Source organism: Annulohypoxylon truncatum, assembly GCF_022578515.1.
Source record: "Annulohypoxylon truncatum strain CBS 140777 unplaced genomic scaffold F4807scaffold_33, whole genome shotgun sequence".
Taxonomy (NCBI): domain Eukaryota; kingdom Fungi; phylum Ascomycota; class Sordariomycetes; order Xylariales; family Hypoxylaceae; genus Annulohypoxylon; species Annulohypoxylon truncatum.
The window spans coordinates 298,027-310,189 of NW_025953819.1; the positions used below are offsets into that span (position 1 = coordinate 298,027).

The following is a 12,163-nucleotide window of genomic DNA, read 5'->3' on the forward strand; positions in this document are numbered from 1 at the left end:
GATCAAGAAAGCGTCAAATCTAACAATGTGTCGGAAGCAATGTCTCTGCCGCCGCCGTCGGATGTGCTAAGTGCAGACGTCTATATATGGCAATGAGCAGTCCCATCCAGGAGAGACCCAGCTTGGAGAGTCCCCGTCAAGATAGTCCGAGCAGGGGTGCGAATAGATATATTCTCGTTACAATGATGTCATCGGCTTGGGAGTGATTTGGATTTATGATTGAACGGCTTTTTAAACGGATTTCCGCGAGGTTTATAACGATCGTGCTTTATCTCAGTGCTGGTAATATGCATAAGCGACATACGCGATGGTGGTTAAGCGCCGACCAACCAAAAATCAAGTGTTACTTTACATGTGGCGCGAGTATATGCAAGATGGATATGCATGAAGGTTACAGTTTGGCTATACGAGCTTAGTTAGACAGCCAATCAGATATGATCTAGCGAGCCATAGGATACAGCACATATACAGAAAACCCAGCGTGGCGGTACAAGATGGGTTGAGATGAGCGACCTTTAAGGCTCCCAAGAATGCCTATTATACTTATAAAATCACGATAGCTACCCCGGGAGGAGATAGGGGTTTTCACATAGTGTATTTCTCACGAGCAGAACTTGCGAAAATTTTCTAATATTTCGAAACTCCCGGGAAAAAAGTGCCCGCAATCTTCAAATCTAGACCTTGGCTTGTAAATAGGGGGGATGGACTGGCACGCAGAGGACGCGTCTTGGTCTGACCGCGACTTTAGGACGTTTCGTTTCGAGCAACGCCGTACTGTAGTTCTCCGAAAAATAAACCCTCATCCAGTAGGTATGATAACATCCATGTCATCTACCAAACTTCACTAACGATACCGATGCTAGACGATTGTAATAAAGAATGAGTTTCGAGACAAGCAAGAGTGGGATGATTGGTTCCATGACGTACGGTTACGGTTAGGATGGCTATATCGAAAGATCCATCGAAGGCTAACTTGCGATAGCCACGACGCACCCCTTCCACGGAAAGTGAGCTTCATATAGTGTAAGAGATTATTCAATGTTCCAAAAAGGAAGAAAGATTGATGTTGACTAAAGCTTTGAGCAGACTTTGCAGTAGGGCTTCGCCTATCTTCGTGGAAAAAGATGCACCAGTTTCATACCTCTCGATCACGAGGGACACATGGGAAAGACTTACGAGAGCGTTCCACGTCCATCGAGAGATAAAGCGAGTGATAGCCAGAAAGGTTGATTACTTCACATCGCACTACGAGGAGGAGAGGGCGGGTCAATGGAAGATATGTCAGTACCTCTCCTTCACTATATACTATAATCAGCCCCTTACCTTAGAGCGGGACACAGATTTTATTGCTCGAATGTCAGCACGTCTCCCCAAAGACCTAGCGTTATCTCTAACTTACGTTCCGAGCACGGATACGACGTTCGCTGTCATATATGGATGCAACGACGATCAAATGGATGGTATTGAAGAGCGCGTCAGAGAAGCAGGAGACAAGACCAAGTACCCATTACTATTAATAGGACTCCTTATCGAACTTGAGCGGAAAAGGCTATTAGCTGAGGCCGAGCAACTCGTCGACGACTTTACTCTACGATCCGATTATATTGACGACCCAAACAAGATAGCTGCGGACATTAGCAATGAAAAAACCCAGGAATATGTTCAGCTATGCTTTAAGAGCAGGTCCCTCATGCATCATATTAAAGCCGTCAAACGTCAACTCTCTAAGCTTCTAGCGGAGATTGATAAGTTCCCAGGTGAAGCTATAACGACGCATTGCTTCAATAAACATGGAAACTTTATGAAGAAGAGGGTACAAGATATCATCAATGAGTACGACGCCACGATAGACGAGTGCAAGATGATCGTGGAAGATACGACTCTTGCTACGCAGGTAGTAAGTCAACCCCTTATCAACCACTTCCTCATAGGCACTCCAACGTGCTCAAAATTTCTAGGCGTATAATCAGATAGCCAAGCTAGATTCGGATGCCAACAAGAGCATGGCATTCACAAATACGTTGATCGCACAACGAGCGAAGCAGGAGGGCACACAGATGAGATACATAGCACTACTGACGATGATCTACCTACCCTTCTCTAGCGTGGTAGTAAGAGGTACGCGCGAATCGGATAAGTGAATCTCGGCTAATTTCGCATAGGCGATATCCTCAATGAACATGTTCGACTGGAATCCCCAGCCTGGAGGATCAGTCGTCTCTAAGAACACCTGGGTGTTCGCAGCGTTCACGATAGGACTTACTGTCGTTACTTTCCTCGCACGGTACCATATGACCTCGCGATACAATGAGACATCGGAAACGGATGTTACATGGAAGCAGGGGAAGTTGGCTAAAGCGCCGCGACACATAAAGATATGATGGTGCGGCGACATGACGAAGAGTTACGTGGAATTGCTCAGAGTAGAACTGTATCTAAATACGCCTAGTTTCAATAAGAGGAGTAAACAAACCTACGAGATCCATTATAACTACCGGCGCCTTACTTCTTTTATGCTAGAGGTATCATCGGCCTTAAACTAAACCTTGACCATAAAACACCGGCATATTATTGGAGACATACAGCCGTTTGCCACATTCAAACGGTCGAACCCATGAACAATTATATCATAAAACAGTTTGACGCAAATTAAGAAGTCTTACAGCAGTGGTCACATACCTACAGTTGCTGTAACCAAGTCATCAAATCTCGCCAATTCTGCAACAAGTCGTAGATTTAAGGGAACATGTAATTAGCTAGGTATGTTTTTGTCGAACGCATGAAAACCAAAGACTGATCGATTAAAAAACATGCTACCAAAAAAGAAAGCAGACCTAACAAGAATGCAAGTATTTCCAGTATTGCGACTTGTCTTGAAACTCATCCTATCATTTTCCATTCCATTCTTCATAGCCACAAACCTCGCCTCGCCTCGCCTCGTTCAATAATCGTGATATTCGTAACATTTCACTTTCGAGCGGCAACTTAAGTGTCCCTAAAAAGAAGACAGTTGTTAGACTATGTACCCTCATGAGGGAATTTGCGCGGGATGTACGTATCACATACAATAGTGCCAATGTCAAGTCTCCGTGGATGCGTGCTTTCAGCGTGACCTCGACCTCGAGGTTGAGATCGAGACGGAGTCGGAGCGTGTCGGATTTACCCCCACCCTGGTCCTGCTGCTGTACCATCTGCTGCTGCTGCTGTTGCTGCATCATCTGTTGCTGCTGCCTCTGCTGAAGCATCTGCTGGTCCTCTTGCGGCTGGAGCGGCTGGACGGACCCGGGGCGACGACGGTTGCGACGGCGGGTGCGAGGTGGTCGCGAGGTTTCGGACATCTGCTCGGAGGCGTCCGATTGGTCGGACTCCTGGGCGACCGTCGGCTGTCGCTGAGGCTGCTTCTCGTCGACGCTTGAAGACGACATTATGTTTCTTGATCTATGCTCTTATGGATTGGTATGTAGGTAGAATGTGAGACCGATCTTGAGTCAAGAGTGCTGCAGTAGTAAGTCTTATAATATAGCTTAGCGTACAGTAAAGTGGCTTGAAAGAAAAGCGAAATCAGAGAGGTAAGTACTTGATATGACGACCTAACGGATCACTCGGAGGCGCCCTTACATTGTTATATGAATTCGAGGGGCGTGTGGCTGGGAAGGACCAGAACGCTGCGAAAAGACGTAAAGGATCAAGATTTCTAACATTTACGTTACCTACATGCGTGTCATGGTATGCTCAATCGACGATGGCCCAGATTCAACGTCACCACTATCCGATGTACCCCATATAGGTATGCGAAGTATCCGATTTAGAGTGGCCGGAGGAAATCATATACTTTGCGGCCTAGACCAAATCCTGATTTTAACCCAGACACTTACATCATGAGGCGATTGGGGGTGTCCGCTGGGCGTCGAATCAGAGGCAGTCCCGAAAGCCTCATGTGGTAATTTGACGTCGAGATCTCCACCTTTTCTCACCCCCTTAACACACCCTGCACACCCAGCGGCACACCGTTATAGCCCCACTAATTTTCGTATAAGGGGGCGCAGACCTTGTTGTACGCTCTCGTTGGAGGTTGAAAGGATTCGAGTTCAACTGTCAGCAGACTCCAGCGACGAAGGTGCTGACAAGAGATATCCAGGAACTGGAGAAGGCAAAACTTGTAGAAGGATTCGTTTGGGCCTATCACCTCCCACTTTTGACTTCATAAAAACTGGTTGCTGACGCCATGTGTTTCTTTAATTATTGATATATCTTTGTCTATTTCTGGGAATGTTATATTGACATAAGAATTATCGGGGCCGAGTTGTAGGCTAATTCGATATGCTTTCAACAAATGACCAATAGCTAATGTACAAGCTGTTGCATTCATCACTTGATAACCGTGGAGTGTTATTCTGGTGCAATCAGCACTTTCAATTGACGTGTTAGGGTAAATGTTATTGGAAGGACAAGTTTCTGAGCTTTCACTGCCACATGAATCTTCTTAGCGACCGAGGAGGGCCGGAGATGGTCGGAGACTGAGTCAGTCATAGGAGAACGTAAATGATTTACTATGTACCACGACTATGAACGGAAAATACTCGTGGATTCTAATTATCCATTAATATCCCAGATATTCCTCTACACCACGGCAGAGTGTTTACCAAAGAGAACCGTGTCCCCCTAACCCCCCAACTATATAAATACAATCCTTTCAAATGATATATCAACAGAGATCTCACATGGTGCCTTTGCCATACACTAATCTATATATATTGTATCATGTGTATTCGATGGCAGTAATGCAATTCCCGCTTCGGTGAGAACATTAAGGGAAGGATGTGATGTCGAAATACATTCCGTGATCCGTGACCGGTTCGAGACAGTCGGTACGGAACCGAGTAGGCACCCCTAAACTGTCTTCGATTCATGTTACTTGGTATCCAGTGGCGAGCGACAGACTAGAGTAACGGTCGCTACCTTGTATCGCGTTGGATTGCTAACGAAAGCGTCCATGAAAATGTGGTTGTTTCAGGTTACGTATTCGTAAACCCCTGAATTCGATGCTTATGATTCTTTTTGCTAATAATCGTTTAGACCACCGAGTTGCGCAGCGTTTATGTCGTTAAGTAGTTTCATACATAATTCTCCTTATAGACTCCAGGTAGTGAAGGTTCGTGCGTTCGTACTCTGACTGTATACGGCAACTAACGATTCTCGAGTAGCTCAAAGGATATCTTCCAGTCGAGGCGTTGCTGTGCGTTCTAGCCGAGCGGGCCCCAGTTAGAATACAGCATCATCTGTCTGGTTGTCGTTCGGCAATCGTCTGCTTTTTGCTCGATGTCTTTTCAGTTGAGGCTAATCTTTGTTGCGGGTAGCAAAGCGACAAGCAGTGGCGGACGCTACCCCTATCGCGATAATGACTACGACTATAACGCCGGCGACCACTCCGGGGTTATTAAAGGCTGCTGATTGATCTCCACCACTTCCTGCTCTATATCCGGCCGGCATCGTGGTTGTTTTATTAAGGAATTTGCGAAAAAGCTGTGGACGAACTGCCAAATGCGAGATGGTGATGATGTCGTTTATGCCTTGGGGGAGAGATGAGAAAAGGCTATTTTGAATGGGCATAAACATACAATAGCTTTATTATACTTGAGTAGGTAGACATTCAAGGTGATTATAACATCATTGGGTTGGGCAAATAAAAGTGCCTCGCTTTTGTGCTGCGCATTATAGCTGAGGCTGTGCCTCACCACCACCACGTTCCTAGATCCAGAGATCTATCGCATTGCACGGACAGCAAGCAATATGCCTTACCAGTCAGTCAAAATAAAGCTCCATTTTAAAATGCAACACTACGCCCGAGTAGAGTACACAATGATGCAGAGCAATGTTCCCGCCAATCGTATTTGATCCACGATCTCAGCACATAACACCTGATAGGACTTTCGACAACCCCGTGTCATTTATGGAATTCTGCTCGCATTATGATACCGAATAGAGGCGTGGCTAAGTATATTTGAGTGTGTCAATCGATACGAAGTACGAGACGGAGTTGATTTCGTATGGAATTTGAAGTCCAATATCCCCTTAATTGGCACGAGCCATTAACTTCACAGCACTTGGGACCGCCACCGCTATGATCAATAATTAGCATAATATCTAGAATATATCACACAATGGTAGGCTGGCCTGATATCGTACGAGCTACCTATCTCCATTCTGTGAAGTCTCCTGTATTGATGCTAGTTACAAGGGGGCTGACAAGTCACTTGTGCCAGCTAAGGGGATCTTGTTAGCCGACCTAGGTATCTACATTGTTCGATTAACAGAAGACTTTTAATCAGTCAGCAAGCGCCTAATATGCTGCCGCTCTAACCGATGCCCAACCAAAGGTAACTATCCGACCATGCCCTAAACTCCGTTATCCTGTCTAATCTAATACGAAACTCTCTATAGTACATCATTATAATACAGTAATCCTTTATCCATCTATCGTACACCTTCATTGAGGTAGTTTATCGAGCGTGCCCGTTGCCGACAATCTCGATCTCGTCATCCGATGACAGTCCAGACAGTTGCCTCTCAACCCAGGCGGAAATACTCAAGGCAGCCTCGGTAGGGTTATCTAAATGTAATTGAAAAAAGCCTTGCAGTTGCGAAGGGGTAAATGTGTCTTCTGGGATTTGCGTCGAAAACTCTGAAGCAAGCCTCAGTAGTCGCTCGTGGTCCATTTGGACATGCTGGCTTTCCCCTATTTTGACCGTGTCCTTCTTCGACGATGGTAACGCCAAATAATCGACGTCTGGCGCGAACATGCGGAGAAACATCTGCTCGGCTGACTTTCGACTAATATTTCCAAGCAGTATTTTCATATCAACACGACCAGGACGCACTAGAGCACTGTCAAGACGAGACAGCTTGTTTGTTGTCATAATGACAATACGGCCCTCAGGGGACCCAACTCCATCCAAGACGTTCAGCAGCCCGGAAAGCGTGCAGTTCGTTATGGCCTCGCCATGCCGCTCGTGATTGGTCGACTCCCGTTTCGTCCAGATAGCGTCGATGTCTTCTAGAAGCACAATACACTGCGGTGGCACCTCCTGAAACATTTGTTCCAGGTCCTGGTCGGTTGCCACGCTCGGGATCTTAACTTCATAAAGATCGAGACCGAATTCTCCAGCAAGGGCAGTCGATAGCGATGATTTCCCGGTACCCGGCGGTCCGTAAAACAAGTAGCCTCTTCGATACGGCATACTCCGCAAGTTGTATAGTCTTTTAGTGTTAGGATCAAGGTACTTCCTAATATCAGCGAGGAGTTCCTGTTTAAGTTTGTCGTCGAAATGAACCGTCTCCAGACGACGTATCGGCTTACGAGATTTTGGCTGCCAAGACATTCGATAACGCGAATATATGAGGACGAAGTATTGAGCTTGTTTGTCTGCATACTCTTGGCAAGTCTGAATTAACCTCTTAATAGGCTCTGTTGACCGTCCGAGGCAACCGATAGTGAGCTCTTCTCCGCCGACGCCATCATAGGCAGAATTAGCCATAGATGCCTTGAAGCCATCGAGAGGTCGTCTAATTAGGAACAAGTTCCCTTCATGCCAGAACCATGTTGACTCGAAGTGAGGCAAGTACTGTATATCACGGCGGGTCTTTTTCAGCAAGGCGGCACGGTCCGTAGCGGCGCCAGCTTGAACCTGGGTGCGAGCCGTGAAGGATCGGATGCTCCGAAACTGGATAACATTGGTTACGACCCAATTTGTCACATGTCTATTCAGCGGGTCGTGACCGGGTATGGTGACTGACGAGATAAAGAACTGTCTAACCCAGCCATACGTTTCGTGCCAAGCCGTCCTCAGGAACCTCCACGCCGCGGGAGCAGCACCAACACATGCGGCTAGGGACCCTAAACGTGTGATGTCAAGTCCTGATACCCAGTGGCCAATGAGCTCTCTGAGAAAGTCAAGGCCATGCATGGATGGGTCAAGAAACCTGTGGCTCGCTGTAACCCCAACGTGAAAAGGCCGGGCCATTGTGGGCGCGCCGCTTCAGTGGACGATCACAGGACAGGGACAACGCTAGAGAATAGGCGGCCGAATGGCCAAATGGCACAATGGCGCCGCACCGGAGCTGAAGAATACGAATGGAACTAATCCGTAACGTCAAAAAGGATGCATTAGGTCATGAAACAAAAGTGAGTGGCTGAGGGTATAGCGACATATTAATCCCTCTTGAGATATATTACATTGAGATAACCGGAATGCCGAAAGTTGTTAAGTTGTTCATTTCTTACAAGGTGAGAGGAGCTTAAGTCCGACGAGGACTTTGTTTTTGTTTTTATTGGAAATAAATACAGGCTCTTTGCGCCACAAACACCGCCACGTCTCTTTACCCCTGAGCACGAGTTTTAGGTAAGCGAACCCGGTTCAGCTTGGATACTAGGTACTTATCCATGCAAATGAATGATAGCTCTGTACCTACCTAGTAGTCCGTATTTGGATGAGTTTCACTGTGTGTATCGTTCATTCCGCTGAGTAACTCCTAAACTACACGAAGAAAGGATGGGGAGATCAGTATTTAAATTCGACGGAAAGGGGCTTCTTGCATTTATCGAATATTCGACATTACGCTATAGGTAACGTGATATGTAATATTCGAGGCGTCGCACGCTATGTTCCAGTTCCACAACCGGATTTCTCGCCTCGTTCTAAATCCTGAACATCTTTTTCCCACTTTCGCCATCTTCCTCGAAGCACAATGGTCAATTGGCTCGACGATGAGCTGGCATATTTTAAACCCTTGTTGCCGCATCCGGATGTCTCTCCAATCTTACTGAGGGGCAGAATGGGATGCAGCATCGCCAATTCTAATCCAATCCCCTTCGACATGCAACGAATCACTGCAGGACCCTAACTTTTGACTTGACGCCGTCCACTCTTGACAGTCCTGAGTCCGGCAACTTATCGCTGTCTAAACCATATGACCTGGACTTCGGATCAGAACCTGGACGGACATCCTGTGTCATATCTGTACAGGCGGTGCAACGGCCTCCCGAATGTTCTCTTTTGGATCATTCCTGGGGCTCTACTTTTTCCTATCTGGATACGTTTCAGTCTATTTCACGCCGTGGAATATGTGCTGTGAAATCATTCCTGCAGCTCCGCTGCGGACAATAGGCGTCGCGCATTTTAACCGGGGAATATTCGTTCTGCGACGCCGCGCAGATGTTCTCCTTCGGGATTCGGCCGGTCTCACTCGTCCCAGTCTAGTGATATGGATCTCTTTTGCTCTATGACAAGGCTCCTCTGAGCTTTGCATGGCTCTGCATGGCTTTGCATGGCTCTACGTTCTGCATACAGTCAGATCCTACCTATATGACGATCCGTGTAGGCGCCGAAGCTACTATTCCAGACGGGAACCTACAGCCTGCCAGCTCAAGGGTCTTCAAGCGAATTAGATCGATCTATAACTTGCGTCGACATGCATTGTTCCTATCGCAAATTCCCCGTCCGTGGTGTAGGTATTGCTTCCCCAAGTCTATCATCGTTGGCTGCTGTCAAAGAGGGAGGGACGAATGGGATTGCCGCGAGGCTTCAACAACGACCCCGCTGCCATCGTCACTTGTTCGGCTGTACGTCTAATATGGCCTCTCAAGTGAGTGGCCGACGACCCACGCAAAGATACCTTCCCGCAGCGATCGCTAGTTACACACTGCGACCTTACTGCGTGTTGGAGTAGCTGCACAGAATAAAATCGCTCTCGTCGCCCAGCCTTCTCCTCTTCCCTCGGGTAGGTCTCTCTCCGTAACTATCTACTTCGCTTCATTTCTCTACCCTCACTGCGCCCATGGCGCACCCCGTCTGGACAACATTAATCATATCCTCCTCCCGTCCTATCGGTGTTCAGCTCACCAGGAATGTATATACCTCAGACGAACCATCCCAATCCCGACTCCTCCCTGGCTCCCGCTACAAGCCTCGGAGTGGGCCTGCCATTCACGCGAGAATTCGCCACATATCACAATACCCCCTTTCCCGTCGAGTCGGCATCACTTACAGCACGCCGGCTATTCACCCGTAGTCTCGGCGCTTTATCGACTACTCTCGAACATGTCACGAGACTGCGGAAGCGAGCGGGGCAAACCAGTGTGAACACTACTATCGGTGTGGTGGTCGGCATCCTCCTAGCAGTATTTCTACTCGGATTCTTCGGGTTTTTATACTTCTACGGAAGATCATTTCGCGCCAAGCGGAGGAAACATCGTCGCCGCAAGTCAGCCGCTTCGAAAAATTCTAAGAATTCAGAAGGTGCCGGCGCTGCCCCTCCGCCGGCTGCATAACATACATCACTTGTTATGTTCTTCATGAAGTACGAAACAGGAAGCATGAGGCTCGAGAAACGGTACGACGGCGAGCGTTAACATCATCGTGCTTTCGCAGAAGGGCAATGTTAGGGGCATGGGAAATCTACAGGAAGTTTGTCGCATATCTACAGAACGGCTTATTCAGCGGCCAAGATCAGAATCAGCGAGTCCTTGTCATGTAATAAGGGTCATTATGTTTGGAGTTGGGGCTTTCATGTTTGTACGATACTATGAGCGCAGTCTTTCAGGGGCATGGGCGGAGTTTGGGAGGCAATTGGTATATTGGGTGAGGATTTTATCGGTGATATGGTTTTGATGAGTCTCTTACATGCTTATGATCACGATAAATCTCACGATCCCGTTTTCACATGGGTTCCGGCCCGAACATTTAGACGCTAGGTGAGTGCAGCCACATGATGAACGAGTCGAGAAAGCCTCATTTTCCCCACGCTCCGCGATCGTCAATCTAGCGTTGGTGCCCAACGAAATGCCTACTTGATGCTACCACCCTCAATTATATCAGGCTCCCAGCCGTATTTTACTCTATGAAATATGCCAACTCAACCCTTCTGTCGCGCAAAGATCGTTGCGTTCGACCAATCGTAATAAATCCTGACTAGCTATCAAGGGTCTGTTCAGTAACTTCAATGCTTCAATGCCACGACCTGTTCTGTCGCACAGCAGATACTCGTCTTCTATGCATCAGGTACAGGTGGATCATTCCTGACGCGATTCCATACCTTGCTTGCCAACCTTTTTTTTCTTATATCCTATCTTCAACTAAGCGAGACTCCATCGCCGGCTGATCTGAACTGCGCCGCGCTGTAATGTAACCCTTCGCACACCTTTCGGATTTTTAAAGGTTGAAACGACACGATTCTACTGGCAGCATCTCACCCGCGTCAATAGTCTCCGTGTCGTCAACTTGCCAGCACTCGTCCAGCACACGATTAAATGTTCTTTTTCGGACATTTCCTTTCTCATGGGTAGGACACTTGGCTCAAGAAACGCATGTTCCTTAGGACCGGCGCTCTCTGTCAACGTTAGACAGAAACATTGATCGTCTATCACGAGTGAGGCCAACTCCAACTTCGACGTGTGCTGTCTCAAACTAGCTGAGGTGTCCCAACTAGGGTTGTTGTGGATAGGAACAGGAAGGCGTGACAATGTTAAGACGTGATTGCTTTCTCTATTTAGGTAAGTTCAAGGTATTGCGAAGCACCATGATATCTCCATCTCGTACCCAGATTCTCCTGAACTTCTTGTCACGTGAACCCATCACGACAGGTGGTTGTCCATACCTTACCTACCATGACTCGGATAACTTATAACCATAGCAAGAATGTTATGAATTATCCATGTGAGAGTTGTATAATCGGACTTGTCAAGTGTCCGACAGAAGGGATCTTAATTATTCTAGGATGAGAAGTAATTCTATTAAGAAAAAGCACTGGACAGCGCCTACAATGGTGAAGCCCTTAAATGTTTCTACGAAAATAGGGCCCTGACAACATATTCCAGTGTCGTATCTTGACTGATGAATCTATCCAAACCTGGTATGACTTCAATGTCATCAAAATGCCAGAATATATATCCAAAATCTACCTAAGTTTGTTCAACCCCTTTCACCCATAGAAGAGTAGCTCAAGACTAATGAGTCACCATGACACCGGAGGGATCTATGGTAGGTATCCAGGAAAGGCTGATACTTTTTCCTACAATGCTTGCTCTAGATATGGTATACGAGAGCAGTTTTACGCTATAAGGTACTAGTAAGGACGAATTGGTTTTAGCTAAGGGTGAGTCCTAATT

At 47.1% G+C, this 12,163-nt stretch overlaps 4 protein-coding genes across 4 annotated transcripts; 2 read left to right on the forward strand and 2 right to left on the reverse strand.

Annotated features, from left to right (window-relative positions):
- The first annotated feature begins 559 nt into the window (after positions 1 to 559).
- F4807DRAFT_226748 (uncharacterized protein) lies at positions 560 to 2,484 on the forward strand. The gene is made up of 7 exons (XM_047994115.1): positions 560 to 806; positions 864 to 923; positions 983 to 1,023; positions 1,087 to 1,280; positions 1,341 to 1,897; positions 1,959 to 2,111; positions 2,163 to 2,484. The coding sequence occupies exons 1-7, from the start codon at positions 702 to 704 to the stop codon at positions 2,379 to 2,381; spliced, it is 1,329 nt and encodes a 442-aa protein (XP_047851122.1). The 5' UTR covers positions 560 to 701; the 3' UTR covers positions 2,382 to 2,484.
- A 232-nt stretch (positions 2,485 to 2,716) lies between these two features.
- On the reverse strand, positions 2,717 to 3,865 carry F4807DRAFT_438620 (uncharacterized protein). Its single transcript, XM_047999134.1, has 3 exons — positions 3,619 to 3,865; positions 3,067 to 3,543; positions 2,717 to 2,995 (listed from the first exon to the last, which is right to left on the reverse strand). Exons 2-3 carry the CDS (start codon positions 3,423 to 3,425, stop codon positions 2,986 to 2,988), a joined length of 369 nt encoding a protein of 122 aa, XP_047851123.1. The 5' UTR covers positions 3,426 to 3,543; positions 3,619 to 3,865; the 3' UTR covers positions 2,717 to 2,985.
- Positions 3,866 to 6,030: 2,165 nt separating this feature from the next.
- On the reverse strand, positions 6,031 to 8,295 carry F4807DRAFT_438626 (mitochondrial chaperone BCS1). The gene has a single exon (XM_047999135.1). It carries the CDS (start codon positions 8,019 to 8,021, stop codon positions 6,501 to 6,503), a length of 1,521 nt encoding a protein of 506 aa, XP_047851124.1. The 5' UTR covers positions 8,022 to 8,295; the 3' UTR covers positions 6,031 to 6,500.
- Positions 8,296 to 9,708: 1,413 nt separating this feature from the next.
- On the forward strand, positions 9,709 to 10,968 carry F4807DRAFT_226840 (uncharacterized protein). The gene is made up of 2 exons (XM_047994116.1): positions 9,709 to 9,777; positions 9,895 to 10,968. The coding sequence occupies exon 2, from the start codon at positions 9,905 to 9,907 to the stop codon at positions 10,325 to 10,327; it is 423 nt and encodes a 140-aa protein (XP_047851125.1). The 5' UTR covers positions 9,709 to 9,777; positions 9,895 to 9,904; the 3' UTR covers positions 10,328 to 10,968.
- Positions 10,969 to 12,163: the final 1,195 nt, after the last annotated feature.